The sequence below is a fragment of the Ambystoma mexicanum genome, chromosome 3q (assembly GCF_040938575.1).
Source record: "Ambystoma mexicanum isolate Mex_15411 chromosome 3q, UKY_AmexF1_1, whole genome shotgun sequence".
Classification (NCBI taxonomy): Eukaryota; Metazoa; Chordata; class Amphibia; order Caudata; family Ambystomatidae; genus Ambystoma; species Ambystoma mexicanum.
In genome coordinates, this window is record NC_090926.1 from 1,269,591,057 (window position 1) to 1,269,610,543 (window position 19,487).

Below are 19,487 nucleotides of genomic sequence, written 5' to 3' on the forward strand. Positions count from 1 at the left end.
TGTCAGGGCAAAAGAATATTTCTGTAGGGTTCGCAGGTACACCAGTCATAAACCTAGTGTCCAAACCAGTCCCAGTTACCATAGGACCATTCACTGAACATTATCCTTTCCTTCTAACAGAAAATTGTGGAGAAAATTTGTTGGGATTGAATTTGTTGCAAAAACTAGGTTCTGTTATACATTGCACGGCAGACGGAGTGTTTCTATCGATATGGCCACACAATGCCCCTGTGTCAGAATTCATGTCCGAAGCATTACCAGGGGAACTAAGTAAAGTACCAACCTGTATATGGGCAATGCATGACAATGATGTGGGATGTTTAAAGATAGAGCCAGTAAAGATTATTTTAAAAGAAGGTGTTACCCTACCGTGAAAACCCCAATACAAAATTTCGGTTGAAGGTGAGAAAGGATTGAAGAGTATTGTTACCGATTTGATGAAATTAGGGGTAATAGAGGAAATTACAGGCAGTACATGTAACAGCCCGATCCTTCCGGTTTATAAAAAAGGAGGTAATGAGGTACCATACCGTTTCATAATTGATCTGCGCGCATTAAACAAGGTAGTACATCCGCAATTTCCTTTAGTGTCAGACGTCACTACAATATTGACAATGATACCTGTTTCAGCAGAATATTTTAGTGTAATAGATTTGAAGAACGCATTCTTTAGTATTCCAGTCGACAAGGACAGTAGATACTTGTTCGCATTCACATTAGGAGGAGGATCATTTACATTTACACGGATTCCAAAAGGTTACACGGAAAGTCCAAGTATTTACAGTAGAGCATTAAAAGAGCAGCTAGACATGCTGGAATTACCCGTGGGTTGCGTACTTTTGCAATACATAGACAATGTATTACTAGCTGCAGACACAGAGGAGATTTGTAAAGAAAGCACTGTATTACTACTGTCACACCTAGCGGCACATAGCCATAAAGCTAGTTTGAAGAAATGTCAGTATAATCGAAAGGAGGTAGTTTATTTGGGCTACCTGCTTTCGAAAGGAGGGAGAAGACTAACGCCAGAACGCATAGAAAGTATTTCTTGTATGCCTATTCCAAAGACACAAAAAGAAGTCAGAGCAATAATAGGCATGGCTTCATATTGCCGACAATGGATTGGTAATTTTGCGTTGATTGTGAAACCATTAGTGAATTTGACTAGAAAGGATGTGGTTATGCCTTTGCAGTGGGATGAGGAATGTCAGAGAGCATTTGAGGGATTGAAAACTGCATTATGCTCGGCTCCAGTTTTGGGTACGCCGAACTATAAGAACATTTTCAGACTATTTGTGTGTGAAAGTGAAGGATGTGCATTGGCGGTTTTGACACAGGAACAAGGTGGAAGAAATAGGCTGTGCGGCTATTTTTCATCTGCGCTGGACCCTGTAGCGCGCGCACTACCACGATGTTTGTGATCTGTCGCGGCGGCTGCTGCGTCAGTGAAACAAACGGAAGGAATGGTATTGGGGCACACTTTAATTCTGATGGTGCCACATGCCATAGACATTCTATTAAATAGGACACAGATGCAACACCTCACCTCTGCTAGATTGACAAGATATGAGATTATCTTGTTTGCGCCCCATATCCAAATTATGAGGTGTAGCGCTTTGAATCCTGCAGAATTACTGCCATTAACCATAATAGAAATTGGGAAGAATGAATCAGCCCCCCACGATTGCTTAATGGTCACTGAGGAAGAAACCAAGGGGAGAGTTGATTTAAGTGATATTCCACAGAAAGACCCGGATGGAGAGTTATTTTGTGACGGCTCATGTTTTAAATTACCAGATGGCACGACAACTGCCGCATACGCTATCACTACCCTAGAGAGTGTTGTAGAAAGTAAAAGAATCCCCTATAATTCAGTACAAGCTGCGGAAATAATAGCAGTAACCAGAGCCTGCGAGATTTCTTAAAATTTTAACATGAATATATATACTGACAGTCAGTACACGTTTGGAGTGGTTCATAACTTTGGACGACTCTGGGCTGAGAGAGGGTTTCTGGCATCACATGGTGCCAGAATTCAGCATGGCCCTTTGATTGTACGATTGCTGTCTGCACTCACGTTTCCAAAGAGCCTAGCAATAGTGAAATGCGAGGCACATAAAAAAGTAACATGCAAAATAGGAGAGGGAAACGCGTTTGCAGACAGGATTGCGAAACAAACTGCCACTGATTTAAATACCAAGATGATGACGGTTCAGACAGAGGAAGTACCCTGTATGATAGAAGATGGAGTTGCGACTGTCAAAGAAATGCAGGCCGAGGCTACGGCCGATGAAATATAGGGATGGGCAGAGGGATCTGCTGAGTTGGATTTGGAGGGTTGGTGGGTGGACAAGGGAACTAGAAACTGGATGTTGCCAAATTCATATGTGACTGCAATGGTCACAATGGCCCACAGTCCTACGCACATCTGTGCTAAGAAAATGATACAGCACCTTTCTACAGTATGGCAGAATGCAAACATAAAAAAGAATGCAGAAAGGTTGGTGCAGAACTGTATCACGTGTTTACAACTCAATGTAGGAAAGGGAACAGTGACACCAACAGGAAGTTTTGGCTCGCCCTCCATGCCGTTTGAGGTATTTCATTTTGATTTCATAGAGCTGGAAAGGTACCAAAACTTAAAATACGTCTTGGTGGTAATCTGTGCATTCAGTAAGTGGGTGGAGGCATATCCTTTAAAAGACTGCACAGCGATGAGTACGGCAAAAGTAATGTTGAAGGAGTATTTTTCCAGATTTGGCTTGCCCCGTGTCCTATGGTCTGATAATGGACCACATTTTGTGGGTGCAGTGGTGATACAGATATGTGCAGGTCTCCAGATTGATAAGAGATTCCACAGTTCAAGGCATCCGAGTTCTGCCGGTGTTGTGGAGAGGCACAACGGGATACTTAAATCAAAGATTAGCAAAATTTGTGCGGGAAGCAAGTTGAGTTGGGTGGATGCATTACCAAAAGCACTATTATGCATGCGTACGTCTGTTGGGGGTAAAACTGGGCTCTCCCCATACGAGATCATAATGGGGAGGCCGGCAAATGTATGGTGCGCACCTCAGCCAAAACGGCTCAGTGAGATAGAACATCCTGTGCTTAGTACTTATTGTGGCCTTTTAATGCAGAAATTGCGTTTGATTCATCAGCAGGTGCAGGAGGCATTACCCGTGCGGTATACCGGTCCGGGGCATGCGCTGGAGCCAGGAGACTGGGTGCTGCTAAAAAACTTAGAAAGAAAGTCATCATTAGCACCCAGGTGGCGCGGGTCCTATTAAGTACTTTTGGCGACGCAAACGGCAATCCGGGTGGATGGAAGGAAGTCGTGGATCCATGCCACCCATGCCAAGAAGATTCCAACTGCACTGAAAGTCTTGCCTGACACCGATGACTGGAAAGAGACAGCGGTCGCAGAGACAAAAGAAACTGTTGCCAGTGTGCAGCCACCTGATCTGCCAAAACATGAAGTGACACTCGAAACAAAGCCTGAGACGATTGCCAAATAGGGGGAAGGGCAAAGAGTGCGCCAAAGTTGCCCAGCAGAATCGACATCACTGCTGACCGACGTGAAATCTGCCTTGCAAATACCAGCAGAAACAAATCGTGTACCCCTTTGGCGCCCACCAGCACTTGCCAGCACGCCAAAGACCGAATCTCAGGCTGACTTCAAGCCTGAATCTGAAAGTGCACCAGCACTGTTCACGGATCATACGATACCAGGTGCAAGGCGATACAACCTGTGGCCTCAGAAGACCAGGTGATCTGCATTCTTTTTCTTTTGGTGTTTATGTCAACCTCTGGTTCAGCTCATGGACGGAGAAGGAACCAGGGATGTAGAGGAGAGAAGCATGAGAATTGTGCAAGTCGGACAATTCAAGACTCGTGGCTCCTCGGTGCGATCATAAAAGTACATGTGTCCGGAACCAGAGCGGACAAGCTGGGCGCACATGGTACGATTAACAGTGCATGTGTCCGGAACCAGAGCGGACAAGTAGGGCGCGCATGGTACTGAGGCGAAAACTGATCAAAGGTCCTCTGAGCAGTATAAAAAGGGACAAGTGATCTTGCCTAAAAAACGAATAATCGAATCCAGGCTAAAACAAAAAAGGACAGGCAAAACTGAACTGGGAGAATTTCATTGAACTTATAGACATCAGAGCAAACGCGACGAAGAGCGATATCCACAACGAACTGTGATAAGGAAGAAGGACGACGAGAAACATGCCGGGACCGGTTCCAGCCTCCTCCTGCACCAGCACTGCTGAAAATGAGTCAGTTATAAAGACTATGGGCCTCATTACGACCCTGGCGGAAATGGAAAAATGATGGCGGAAATGCAATACCGCCATCGAACACCGCTCGTTGCGATTATGACCCGTCACCGTAAAGTACGATGCCATTAGCGACACCGCAGTGAACGGCAACGCTAACTGCACCAAGTACGCGCACGCGCGCCTTGCAAAACCGGAATCACCGCCATGGCGCAACGGTACGCGAATTCTGACCCTAGCGGACATGTACTGAACGCCATCAAGCACGTCGTAAAGTACCATTCCGCCATGGCGAGAAATACGGCATCGTGAACCAACCGTAAATGGCCCACTGAGTGCCTGTACTCCACTCCCTGGCCACATTGCACAACTCCTGGCAGGCGCAATGTACTCACACTATGCAACCAGTGAAATCTACAATTCACCCATGCATGCCAACGTAGAAATGCATGCAGGGGCTCAAAGCGCCCCGTGAGTGGGCATCCATGTACGGCATGTCACCATAGCCGTACTGATGCAGCACAGGCATGTGAAGGTACAATACATCAAAATGAAAATCAAGAACACATGACACAAAACAACAGTAGTCCCCCATCGCTTGCCACCAGCGCAAGGCAACATCCAAAACAGCATCCTGAGGGGGATTGCACCAGCCCTGTACTCTTGCCAGTAAACAAACCAACCATCAGCAGAAGCATGTACCACACAAGTTGGCAGAGTGACTGAGCAGCCAGGCTCATCCCAAGAGGGGCCGATGGGAGCTGCAGGGCACAGATGGCATGAATACAGAAGCTATTCCAATGGACATGACCCCAGTCCCCCTCCAACAAACGCACGCAAACACAGGCACCTGTGACCAGCCACATTCTGAACATCCCATCATTCCACCAATCGACCTGGCTGACAGGCACCAGTCGGCCAAAAGCCAATCCCCCGCCCCTGAACAGCACATCATGTAAACAGTCACAATGGCAGCCCCTATCCGTGACCATACTGTGCTACGTAGGCAAACGCGGCCAGTACTGTACCACACAACTCAACTCAGAAGGCGGAACACAATGCAGATCATCTCGCAATACATACCGCCACAAATCGAAAATCGCCACATCACCTGCAAAGAATAACGCAACACGACAAATATCGGAATACAATTTAAATGCACATCCAAATGACAAAGGCCCCACAGCAATTTGCAAAATAACACCAAAACATCCATCATCACCGAGGGCTGCATCTGCAATAATTGACCAGCTTCCACTTGTGTGACGCCCTGTACCATCATGGCACACAGGGCCTACATCAACGTTCCAAAAGGCAACATGGAAGCGGCAAGAACCGCAGGTCCGTCCCATGAGGCAGGCACTAGTCGAGCTGAAAGGCCGAAATGTTGCACCTAGCCACCAGTACAGCGTAAGGGCATGTGGCCCATTGGCGATCGTCCCATAAGATCGAAATGGTGCTCCACTGATTCACCCGAAGCTGCAGGTGTCGAGAGTAAAACCCATCTGGAGGAGTGGCGTAGAGATGGCATCTGCAATAGGGCAGGAGATACCTGTCACCCAAATGAAACACAAATTAACCGATTGCATTACGGGACTCATGATGCATTACAATCTTCATTCAACACACCAAATCCACACCCATATGCATGCTAGCCCACTCCAAAGGAATATACAGACCCCTAAATCAGTATCGATTCATAACGAAATCAATCGAGGTAAATACACCATTGGCAACGTCGGTTACTGTGCATGCGTCCGTCAAGATAGAACCCATGACATGGGATTAGTAACGTGCCTAGACACAAGTGTATGAAGGCGCGTCGAGACAGGGAGGATCCGACAAGGGCAGATAGACGTAAGTCCCACTATGGCAGCCTTGCATCACATAGCGCAGGGGAAGGGGAGTGATTCAAAAAACCCATGTACATGGCAGACCCTAAACGGAATCATCTGTCCATGCATCCATTCATCATTCCCTCATCCCGCAATGAAAACGCATGAATATTCACTCACATAATATGTGAAACTTCCATCGCGTCTGTGCGTAATGCAGTCTGCAAAAACCACTGTGCTCCTGGCCGGATCTGTAGTGTTGTGAAGCAAGATGGATTTGGGAACGTCCTGCCTTATCGTCCACTACGCTATTGCGCATCCCATTCAATTCATATCATTCATTGCTTGCTCGTTATGGGCCATGTCCCAAGGACATTCTACAATAGAACGTTACATTCCCAGCCAGACCTGTGGGCGTATCCTCGCCGCTACTTCAAAACCAAAAATGCTGGCCTTCGAATTCCTCACTTGCAACATTACGTCGAAAAGGCTTCTGTGAACGCTTGCATTCACAATTACATCAATGTAGTGCGGCTGTGTGTCATAATGCTAACTGGCTGCAATCACAAATGGGACGCCACGCCCGTCGGTGAAGTACGTTACTGTGCTGCATGAGGGTCGGCCATCGATCGAGCCCTACATAACACTGACTCTTCACAGGTATGTAAGCGGCTGCAATCATAGCATGTGTAACAATGGGAGCATAGCATGAAAATCAGTCAAAGTACATCACACTGCCATCGGGATTTGATACATGATTCCAATCCCAAGATGCCATGCGGCCAAATGCAGCCTTACGTGCGGGACGTGCTCGGCCAGAAGGGATTGCATCTGCCACAGATTCATTCAATCAGCACAGGTGGAGGCCATACAGGCCGACAGCACATATATAGCAGACCCAAACCCCTCCCACAACCACTCCCACTCCAAAATGCTACCGGCAGGACTAGCGATGTTGGGCCTGGGGGACCAGATAGCACTGCAAGTGCTACAACTACAAGAAGACGACGAACAACAACAGGTACAACAACCGGGCGCACAGGGGAGACGGAGGAGAAGGAGGAGGAGGAGGGCAAGGCAGGGTCAGCAAGGCCCACAAGCACTGCCACTACCACCACGCAGGCGGCCCGCAATCCCACGCCTCCGAGCTGATCCGTTCAACCTCACTGCTGAGCAGATCCACACCCTCTACCGTTTGGACCGGGACACCATAATCGCCATTGTGGACATGACACATGCTGACCTCGTGAGCATGATAGATAGCCCAACCGCCATCCCACCCCTACTGAAGGTGGTGTCTGTACTCCACTTCCTGGCCACAGGCACCTACCAGCACACAGTGGGACAGTTGCATGGCATTTCACAGCCGCTGTTCTCACGGACACTCTTCCAAGTGCACGATGCCCTCCTGAAGCACGCCGACGACCACATCACACTACCACGCACGTACCAGGAGATTACCAACGCAAAAGTGGGATTCCATTCACTTGGCGGCATCCCGGGTTGCATTGGTGCCATCGACTGCACCCATGTTGAATTGGTTGTCCCACATGCCATGGAGGTCCAGTACCGCAACCGGAAACAATTTCATTCAATCAATGTGCAAATGGTGTGTGACTCCAACAAGATCTTTACGCATTGTTGTGCCAGATTTCCAGGATCTACCCATGATTCTATGGTCCTGAGGAACACAAGAATACCACGCTACATGGAGCGACACGCAGGGCACAGATCCTGGCTACTCGGTGAGTCTCATTCCATGCATGACATCGTGGCCCATTTGATGCGTCAATGACCTTGCAGGAGGGGGGGGGGCTACTTAGCACTATCATTCCACTGACACCCTTTATTCGTCTCATACAGGTGATGCCGGGTATCCACTGAAGAGATGGCTCCTTACACCAATCCGGAACCCACAGAACGAGCATGAGGAGGACTACAACCATGCCCACTCACGTACCCGTGTGGTCATTGAACAGGCATTCGGCCTACTGAAGGCTCGTTTCCGCAGCCTCAGCAGGTCTGGCGGGGCACTCATGTACAGCCATGAGAAGGTTTCTAAGATGGTCATGGCATGTGTCATGCTGCACAACATGTGCATACGTAGGAATGTGCCCATGCCCCCTGACGCTGTACTGCATGCACCTGAAGATGATGATGATGATGATGAGGGTGGGGATGTGGAGGCACCTCAAGGAGTCCATGAGGCACAGGATGCACGTGCAATCCGACAGAGCATCATAGATGCATGCTTCTAGCAACCACGCATGGTGCCTATTACACGGAAAGGGGACCTGTGGCACTGTGTGTGTGTAGTACAGGCACATTGTGGACTGTACGCCTATGAAGGCCTTGTACGCAAATATCAATGTCCACACATGTCATTGGATGATAATGAGGTGCTGTATTGTTAATGTGATTTGATTTATACACCCTATGGACCCGCCACCCAGTGAAGCCCAACACACCCCCTCCACCCTACTACCTCCCCCCCCAACACCAGTGTCCAAATATGCATGCTGTCCGTGGGTAGACGCTATTGCAAGCCCCCTCTACGGGTATCAGGGGCACCCCTGCCCGTGGAGCGCAGGTTCCTGCCAGATCTGCGTTGGGGGCTGCCCTGGACGGAACTTGCCACGGATGATGTCTCTGCCTGCTCGCGTCCATGCATGTCTCTGAGGGTTTGTGAGAGCTCCGAGAGCACACGGCGCACAGCAGCAAGTTCAGCACAAACGTCTTTGGACGTCGCATGCAGTTCCCCCCTCAGGCTCTCGGTGCTTTTCTCCATTTGTGCTCTCAGGCTCTCGGTGCTTTTCTCCATTTGTGCTCTCAGGCTCTCGGTGCTTCTCTCCATTTCTCCCCTGAGGCTCTCACTACTTTTCTCTATTTGTGCCCTGAGTGTCTCGGTGGATGTTTCCATGGCTGCCCTGGAACCCCCGCATTCATTTGCATGGTCCTTGAGTAGCGTGGACACTTCCTGCTGTTGCTCGATCAGCAGGTCGAGGGACTGTTGCCTCTGCTGGGCCATGGACATTTGCGGTGGTGTGACAGGGGGGCTGCTCAACACATGTTGCCTTGGCACAGGACTTGTGGGGGTTGGCCAGTCGTCGTCTTCAGGGTGCCCCTGCGTGGTTTCGTCATGGTGTAGGGGATGGAACATGCAGGGGGATTGGGAAAGGTCATGGATGGTACCTACGTCGCCAGCACTGTTTTCCGTGTCGGAGCATGCTGGCATGACAGCTGTGTCACCTATGGTGCTGCTACCACCAGAGGCAGTGCCATCAGATACGTTCTTTGGGGGGACCTGTGGTGCTGGGGTTGTGGACTTGCTGGCTGCTGGGGTGCCTGTTGCAGTCCCCTCCAGTGTGCTGCCACTTGATTCCTGCTGCTGCCGTGTCTTGATCCTTGCACCTGAGGTGGAGGCTCTTGGGACGTTGGTCCTGGCCCTCTTTGCAGGCGTGCTGGTAGGGGTGTCCTGCAGCTCGTCGTTGGTATCGGACCCTGTGGTGGAGTAAAGAGGGGCGAGCGTTAGTTATGGGTCTGTCGGATTTGGAATGGCAACGTATCAAATGCATTGGGGTGGTACATGAGGCTGATTTGGGACTGGGCCTTGGAGGTGGTCTCATTTTCGTGTGGATTGAGGATGCATTCATTTGGCTGCCTGCAGTTAGGGGGTGCATGCTGCACATGTAGGGGTTGTTTATGGCATCTTGATTGATTTGTTTATTCATTCTGACTTTTAGAGGGCGCTGTCAGGGCAAAGTATGTATTGCACTATGGGGTCACATGGTACTGCACATGTTCGTGTTTTGTGGATTTCGCATTGTTTCTCTTGGCCAACCTACCTGATTCTCCGGATGTCGGCACTCCTTTCTCCATCCCTCCGACTCCCTCTATGCTCTCCATTCCTATGGTGGAGGCGCAGATATCCTCCCAGGGGGTCAACTTGATGGGCGACTCTGAACCCCCCCCGGTAGCTGTGGCGATGTTCCTGTTCGCAGAAAGTATGCTGCGTACGCGGATCCGCAGGTCGTCCCACCGCTTGCGACATTGCTGTGGCGTGCGGGGTGTTGTCCCCACCGCACTTACGCGCTGTGCCACCAGGGCCCATATGGCCTTCTTGTTGGCAAGGGCCGTCCTGGTCATTTGACTGGAGAAGACGACGGCGGCATTTTCCTGGAGGGTCTCGGTGAGCACGGTCAGTTCCTCTCGGGAGAAGTGTACCTGCCGCTTGCGATCACACGCTTTCTTGGCTACCTTTCCCATATTTATTTTTTTAACTGGGGTTGCTAACGGGTTGGGATGTGTGTCAGGGTCGGATTTTTAATGGTTGTGTTGGGATTCGGATTTTATAGTTGTGCGGCGTGCTGTTTCCCGTTCCGGCCACATGCTTTTACTTCCGTTTCCGTATATTTACGGTGCCCGTAATTTGCGGTGCCCGCTCGTTACGGTGACCGCTCATTACGGTGACCGCTAAGATGGGTGGCGGTATTGCACCTGGTGCAGCGTACGGCGGCGGTAAGGGCCGTTTTGGGGTCATTTCCGCCATCGCAGCCTTTCAGATTCCGCCATGGCGTAATGCTCGTGCCCGATGGGTCGTAATTAGCCGCACTTTGCTCCTTCGTGCAATGGCGGAAACGCTATTTACGCTGTTGCGGTCCGGTCAGTCACTTTCCGCCAGGGTCGTAATGAGGCCCTATAACTTTAAGGAAAACGCATGGTAAAACAAATTGTATGCTGACACTAACAATAATGATGTGCTTTATGAGCGTGGTAGCACCAATATCAACAGCCCTAATATTATGGTGGGTAGAAACACTACACCCATTAGAAATGTTTTTACCAATAATTAATATATCCACTACTGAAAGCCCAGTTCAGGTGATCACTTATAACCTGACCCCAATGGAAGAAAAACACAGGGAAGGTTTTGGGAATAATACATTATTATTAATCATGCACATGACACATGCAATCCTGAAGAAAACAAACTGCTGGGTATGTGCCCATTAACCACAACATGCTTGGAAAGGAATAGGGTGGAATGTGCAGCCGTTACCATTAAATTCTGCATGTAGTGCATCTTTAGGTGCAATGCTCTATGGGAAATGGAATGAGAGTAGTACGGGTCAATTAGAGAGAACCAACATGAATGAGTTTGAGGAGATAATAATGAAGCCTGTGGGTTGTTCCATTTTCCATAAAGCACAAGTAATAGCCCCAGAGCCCACGAGGAAAAGCACACGTAAAATAACACGACAAAATAGACGAGATAGATTGACCCTGCCAGAAAAAACATCTGTAATGAAGTTTCGTGTAAGAACAGAAGGGAACAAAGATGCGATTCCCCCATCTTACACGGTGAATTATAGCCCAAGAACTGTCTCGTTTTGCCTAAAAAAGAAAGGATCTTTTTCAGTCGGAACATATACTGGTTGTATGAATACAGTGGTACTAAAATGGGAAATAGAACCAGTATACGTAGGTGATCCAGTTTATTTTATATGTGGAGAGAAAGCATACCCTTGGTTGCCCAGAAACTGGGGAGCTACATGTTATCTTGGGCTATTGTTCCCAGGAGTATTCCTCTTGGAAACAGCAGCCATGGCCAAATTATCCAGAACTAGAGTCAAAAGGACTGACAAAGGTGTTTTAATAGCAACTGATGTAGCAAAATCATTCGTTCCATTCTTAGGACAGATAGTGAACTCCTATAATATAAGGCAATTGTCCAGAATCCTAAAGAATACAATAAACACAACAACAGATATATTATTCAACATGTCGTTGGAAGAAAGAGGAATCAGGTTAATGACGCTGCAAAATAGAATGGCTCTCGATGTAATCCTGGTTGATCGTGGGGGAATTTGCAAAATAGTGGGATCAGCATGTTGCGTTTATGTCGATGACTATTCCCCCACGATCTTTGAAGCAATAAAGAAAATGTACGTTCTAAGCTCTGAACTCCCCACGGGAGAAGGGAGCTGGGAAATAAGATCTTGGTTTTGGGGAATACTACGAGCTTGGGGATGGAAGCTGATCTCGATACTAGTAGTGGTGTTCGGAATATTCCTAACGTGTTGTTGTTGTATACATTGTTTACCCATAGTTTGTGCAGAGGTAACTGAAGGATGTAAGGAAGGATGCATGCAAATGATAACAAAGAAAAAACAACCTCATGATCGAACTAGCCCAGACCCAAATGAGATGAGAGTAATGAAAGAGTTGATGGCAATAGATATTACTGAAGGCAATGATGACCACGATAGCATGCGAGATTCAGACATAAGTACTTCAGATTCATCATCACTAGAGGAGGTTTCAATAAATAGATGAGACGTTTGGTATACGGCCAAAGGAGGGTTTGTCAGTCTAGAAATCTAATTCGAGACCGCAAACGTTATTTTGGTGGCCGTGGGCCAACCGTCTCATGCACGATACGACAGGATATAGGCTTTCGAGTGTTCTAATGAACAGCCATTTTGATGTAACAAGAATCGTCATTTTGTTTTTTAACCATTGCTCATTGCTTTCTGTTCCTATTGCTTCGCAGTATATTTTTCGCTTACACTGCTCAACTGAGGAACAATGCTGTCTGTATATGAAAAGGACAAGGCCACAGGGCCGAGAGGATAACAAGAGTTTTGCTGAAACACAAACGTAGGCAGTGCCAGGAAGAATGCCCGGCTCCCTCCTTAATGTAGCCTTGAAGCAGAGCCGCAGGGCATTTAATCATTTCACAGCTGCCAGCCAGTCTCGTTATATGGTAGAATATGTTAGAATAATACCGTTAAAGACTTGAATTATGCCCCCCTTTGCTGAGCCCGCTAAGAGCATGTCGGCTCCCAGGACGCGAATAGCACCTGATAGATAGTAAGGTCCGGAATGTAACCGCCTCTGCATGTAGCTCGCTTCCAAGAACAGAAGCGCCATGTTCTATTCAATAACCAAAAGATGCCTACGCACTCACAAATTGCAAATTGTTACTAGAATAGATGTTTGAAGGTGTCATAGTGGCCGGAGATGTCCATCGTCACACCTAGTTCAAAGAAACCCAATGAAGAGGGGTGTTAACCATGACATAGCTGATTGTTTGATATGCATTTTGTATATATGTAACTGATGTACGTAATTTGCACTCTTGCATCCCACGAGGTCTAGAGATACACGTCGCGGGGCGTCGAGACCGAGTTGGCCAACTGAGACTTTTGCTTTGCAATAAAACCCTAGCTTTGGGAATACAACCTCGTGTCTGGCGTCTCTATCGTGTGTGGTGACTTGCCTTGTTTCCATAGACGTCAGGGTCCCCTAGGGGCCCCTTTCAAGAAGGATTGCTACTCTGTCATTTATAACACTCAGGTCACCACCAATATGGTTTTTTATATAAAGTCTTATACTTACCCCATTTTATTTGTCTCCAGGTTAAAACACTGATACATAGGTGCCATGCAGACAGTGTAACCTCTTTCCTAAACCAGCTGCGTCTCAAAGACGGGTCCTGGGATATTACTGATGAGACTTAGACTGCAACAGTGTTGTCATTTTCCCCAGAAACACATCAGAGTGTAGACACTGTTACACCATGTCTTTTTGCAATCTTGATCTGGTTATGTTCACTGTTACTTTCATGTTCATTCCTCCTACACCACAGCCCCCTTCACAATAAATTGAGTAACATTTTTTGCTCAAATCACTCTTTTACCCTGAGGTGCAGAGGGCGCAAAGCAGAGGCTGCGAGGTTGAGAAAAAGGCTGTTGCAGTAGTCTAGCCTTGCGAGAACCAGGGCTCTGGAGACAATGAGTCGCTGGGGGAAGATGAGAAAATGAAGAGCACCTCTGAGAAGGTGTAGCTGGTAGTTGGACTTTTTAGAGATGTCGAAATGTGAGTGGAGAAGGAGAGAGTGGAGTCGAAGACGGCCCCAAGGTTTTTTGCCTCACAGTTGTGTGCGGGCGTGGGGCCAAGGGTGGCCGGTCAGAGTGAAAGTGGAAAAGTGGGAGAAGGAGTCCCAATGCAAACGATCTCGGTGTTACTGGCGTTGAGGCAGAGGTCGTTTGCAGCACACCATTATTGAATTGCGGACAGTCAGATATGAGCAAGGTAGAGGAGGTGGCTGAGGGTAGCCTGAAGGAGAGTTGCGTGTCATCCGCATAACACTGGAAGTTAGAGATGACAGTGGCAATCACACGTGCAAGGGCAGGCATGTAGACATTAAAGAACCAGGGGGATAGGTTAAAACCCTGGGAAACGCCAAAGCTTGAAAGAGTGATAGTAGAGAGAAAGGGCCCAAGTTCCACCTGGGATGGCTGGTCGGAAAGGAAGGAGGTTAACCACGCCGGAGCCTCACCTCTGAGTCCCAGGGTGTCATGCAGACGTGTGATCAGGATGTTGTGGTTTACCGTGTCAAAGGCAGAGGAGAGGTCAAGAAGAATGAGGACAGGGGCAGTGTTAGTGTTGAGATTTGAGAGCAGGGCTTTGCGGGTGTTCAGAAGAGCGGTTTCTGTGTCTCTGGATGCTCTAAAGCCAGACTGATGTCATATAAGCAACCAGCAGTTCCAGTGTGGAGGGTGAGCTGAAAGATAGCCAGCTTCTCCAGGAGTTTGCCCAGGAAAGGGGCGATAGAGATAGGGCGGTTGTTTGCCGTTATGGAGCGGTTAGCAGAGGGTTTCCTAATTAGAGGGTGCACAATGGAGTGCTTAAGAGAAGTTGGGAAAACTCCAGTGGCAAAAGAGAGTTTGCAGAGATCAGCCAAGGCTGGAGCGAGAGAGTCAATGTTGTCCTTAATGGTTTTGTAGGGACAGGGGTCTACCTGTTTGGATGAAGCCTTCATAGACCGGACTTGTCTGGTGACCTCATCAGGTGTGATGGGAGTGAGAGAAGAGAAGTGGTGGAGGGGCCAAGGGAGGCCCCAGAGGTGTTGGTGAATGAGGTGGTGGGGAGGAGATAGAGGAAAGGATGTCATGGGTTTTTGCAATGAAGTGTGCAGCCAGGGCCGAGCAAAGGTCCTGGGGTGGGTGTGACAGAAGAGGCGGCTGCTGCAGTATTGGCCAGTTTCTTACAGACTATAAAACGTTTGGCCGTGTTGTTTGATGCCGCGGACATGCAGGCTTGAATAAAGACTCTTTTCTTGGTGTGGCTGCAGTCGATATTGTCTTTGAAGGAGGCGACAGGCCAGTTTGTCAGAGGGTCTGCCAAACAAATTCCATTTGCGCACAGCTTCCCTACAGTTGTATTTCAGGGCAGCCAGATTGGGAGTCGTACCAAGAGTTGCACCTTTTGGAAGGATTCAGTCAGACCCTCATGACAGGGGCAAGAGTATCAAGGGTGTTAGAGATAGAGAGATTGAAGTTAGCAAAGGCTGTGTCAGGGTGGGAGTCCGCTGCAGGAGTAGGAGGCGGAGAGTAGGTGGAGGCAAAGGCAACCGCTATTACTCTTTCCATGGGTCTGGTGTATTTGAACAGCGGACTCAGCTGACCTGGACAGGACTACATAAAAGATGGGATTCAGAAACTATTCACAGGCCCTTGCCTAAGAAACCACCTTCCACTCAGATGTATAGGGTTAATGAGAAAACAGCACATTAGTACAGTGTACACCAGAGAAGCTTCTATGACCGCCTGGTGCAAACTCCCATACAGAGAGAGATGTGGTCTAGTTCTCTGTAAAATGCCCCAATCAAATAAAAAAGTGTGTTGTTGACAATCTTGGCCTGAGTACATCTCACATAGACAATCAAAATATTAATGTTTCTATAGTGAAAAATTAGAATTGAAAGTAAGAGCTGACAACCCTTCCCAACAGGATCTCAGCATTGGAGGAGAGGGGCCTCACTCAGGTGTGTTGCTAATTCAGAGATTCTAGCTCCCTCTGACTCTCACATGTGTGAATTATGGAGGTAGTAAAGAAGTAACATGCTTCAAAACAGCAGCACTGGATAAGAATCATGCCACATTCCCTGACAGCACAAGTAAATCAGGATATACAACATGCTATGGACACAACAAAAAAGTGACCCTCCTCTTTATACAAAAGCAGTAAGCCTTTCTATTTCCACAGGTACTGTTGAGGTCACACGTGCATAAAATGCCCACGTTTCCGTCTTCTTACTGTGGCCAGCCTTCTCCTGTGGACACCGTAAACAGGGTGAGGAGTGCCCAAAGCACGTTGTCATAGTGAAAATCATACTTCTTCCACTCTCGTCTCTGGGCTTTCACCTCATTGTGCTTCTCGTAGACAAGGTACTCGCCCCTAAAAGACATGAAAAATAAGACAGAATCGGGTAGTCAGTAAGAGAAAGCTGCTCCTGAAACGGGGTAGCGAGTGAGAGAAGGGTAGTGAGTGAGAGAAAGCTGCTCCTGAAACAGGCCAATGAGTGGTAGGAACTTCCCCCAAAAAGAGAAGTAGGCAGAAAAATGCAAGTCGGTGGGAAGAGTGAATGGGCCAATAAATTGAAAGAACCTGAAACAGGAGAGTGAGTGAGATGATTGGGCACCTGAAATAGAGCAGTGTGTTGGGGAACTTGCTCTTAAAGAGAATGAGCAGTAGGCAGAAAACGAGTGAGCGGAAAGGGAGACAGAAGAGGCCAATAAGTTGAAAAAACCTATCACTAAAAAAGAAAGAGCACGAGACAGTGCAGGGCAGTGATCAGGGAACCTGCTCCTGAAAGTGTAGGGGGTAGACAGAACAGGGTGGTGGGTGGGAGGAACCTGCTCCTGAAAGATAAAGACGTGCGAACGTGCAGGGCAGTGAATGGGAAGAATCTGCAACTGAAACTGAGGGAGTGTGGAGACAGTACAGGCCAGTGAGTGCGAGAAAACTGATCCTGAAAGAAAAGGAGAGACAGAACCTAAGAGTGAGTTAGGTAGACAGAACAGACCAATAGGCTGGAACTAACATAGAAAGACTATGTGACAGTACAGGACAGTGAGGAGGAGGGTCCCACATCTGAAAGTGGAGGTTGTGTGGAGACAGTGCAGGGAACTTGCTCCTGAAGGGGAAGGAGTGGTGAAATAGTACAGATCATATCAGTGGGAGGAATATGCTCCTGACACTGAATATATAGGCACAGTACAGGGAGTGTTGGGGAACATGTTCATGATAGAGAATGAGAAATTACTTATCAGTAATATTCTTTCCATGGATTCTTCTCCCGCGGACTCCTCATCTGATAGATATCCCTGCCACCGTCAGCTGCTTGGAAACCTTTTGACCAGGGCGTAGTACTGCTCGCCGTTGACCATCCTTCCAACTTGACTCGGCAGCATCACTCCTCGACTCCGGAGGTGACGTTTGCAGGTATTATTCATCCATATCCCCACCGTTCTTCCCCTGAGCTCAGCAGTCACAGAGGAAGAATACAAAGGATTCGGCTTAAGGAAAGTCGAAAAAGAAGTTTTTAAAGATTCTTTTTTGTGAGGAACGGACACTGTACTGTGAGCAAAAGCCTGACAGTACACAATCAGCAGAGCACCAAAACATCCCTAACAAATCAAACGTCACAACCTTAAGTTGTCGTCCCACTCGTGGAAAGACACCATCATACAACAACAGACCACTTTCATAGCGGGGCAAGATGGGAGGGCAATGAGGAATCGGTGGGAGAAGAATCCATAGGAAGAACATTGCTGGTAAGTAATTTCTCTTTCAATGGATTGCATTTTCCCTCCGATTCCTCATCTGATAGACTCCGAAAGCAGTACAGCATATGGAGGGGGTGGGAGGAGTCTCAAATCAGAAAGTTCTGTAACACTGCTCTTCCAAATTGGGCATCAGCACCCGGCACCATGTCAAGACAGCAGTGTTTTGTGACATGTGGAGTGATGACGCATTTTGTCACAGATCACAGTAGCCCGATAGATCTCTTTCACTGGCACACCCCTTTGCAGTCCAGTGAAAGTAGCCACACCCATGACCATATTTATCTGAAGGTCGATAAGTCCTCTCAAGAGCCACGCGTGTAGGTTGAGGGACTTCGGGGTTGGGGTGGAGCACCTGACCTTCTGTTGGGAAAGAAGGTTCGGCCTCTGAGGAAGCCGGCGTGGTGGGCAGATGGACATTTCCAGGAGTTCCCAGTATCATTTTCTCCTCGCCTGTCTAGCGCGAACAAGATCATGGTGGTCTAGAACTTCCTCAAACTCCTGAGAGCTTGGGTACCAGAAAGTATTGTGAATACCAGCACGATCCTCTGTCCTCAGGTGGCACCTACCTCTTCCACTGCACGCTTTAACAACAGGCCTCTCAGTTCTTCCTGGCGCTTCTGTTCCAGTTGCTGGGTAGGACCTTGGGTGTCTATCTTGGGTCTTTTAAGAAAAGGTAGACAGTAACCCAATATGATGAGCTGGAAGGCCCAGGGTCGGAAAAGTGACGCCCTTCCACCTATCACAGTGTTTGGAAACTCTCCTTCCAACTGGAGACATTTGTGGGGAGAACTCAAAGTGGCTCAGCGGACGCCCTCATCCCAGCCACTGCTGCCACAGTCTGCTGGCCCCCAGAGGACCCTCTGCCACGTCTGGGACCTTGCCTGGCTGGTGGGAGCTGTGCCTTCTTTCCAAACGGGACATACTGCCTGTAACCTTTACCTCTAAAGGAGAAGCTGAAGGATTGCTTGGTTGGCTGTTGAACAATTAGGCCCAGCAACATAGCAGCTAACTTGGAGTTCTTACATCTCTCCAGAGACTCGCCGGCTTTTGGGCCAAACAGGTGCTCACCGTCAAATTCTATGTTCAGGAGCTTGACTTGGAGTTAGGTGAGAACCCTGACTGTGGAGGTAAGCTACAAATCTCTGCGGCCCATGGGAGTATTTAGCAAAGGGGCAGGAGGCACTGACTGCCTTCAGAGCCATGATCTCCCTGACACAAATATTTTCTCTGCCAGGGCATCCGTTTTCTTGGACTCCCTGTCCGTGTGGAGGTTGGCGGTAGATAGGGCCGGTCTAGAGCTCACTGTAGTGGATTGAACCATCAGACCTTCTGGTGTAGAGGGAGATGACAGGAGGGCTAAGTCTCCCTGAGCCGGTTTGTACTTTTTAGTAAGTTCAGCATCCACAGCCAATGTGGAACATGGCTTTTGCCACATGTACTAATGGGGGTCTGATATAGCCGCATTAAAGTGTAATGCTGTCTCAGTCTGCAGTTCTTTGTCCAGAATGCAGACCTTCAGCCAGGGCCAGCAAATCTGCCTAGTCTGTTAAAAAACTGTTGCCCCCAACTCGCCCGCTCATTGGCTCCAAACCAAAACGAAAGGTTATGATATGATAGGTTATTTATAACGTGCTTAATACCCAGAGGTTTCTAAGCGCGGGCCCGGGGATTGAACCTGTGGTGCTCCGTGTCGTCTTGCTTCCAAGGCGAGCACATTGCCCCTAAGCTATCCTCCC

At 48.4% G+C, this 19,487-nt stretch overlaps 1 protein-coding gene across 18 annotated transcripts in view; it reads right to left on the reverse strand.

Moving 5' to 3' along the window:
• Positions 1 to 19,487, reverse strand: part of CACNA1A (calcium voltage-gated channel subunit alpha1 A) — a 2,932,691-nt gene that overhangs the window by 891,358 nt on the left and 2,021,846 nt on the right. For all 18 annotated transcript variants that reach the window (XM_069604327.1, XM_069604317.1, XM_069604315.1 and 15 more), the window contains one exon: positions 16,220 to 16,360. In XM_069604327.1, the coding sequence (XP_069460428.1) occupies positions 16,220 to 16,360 (141 nt within the window). The remainder of the gene's footprint in view (positions 1 to 16,219; positions 16,361 to 19,487) is intronic.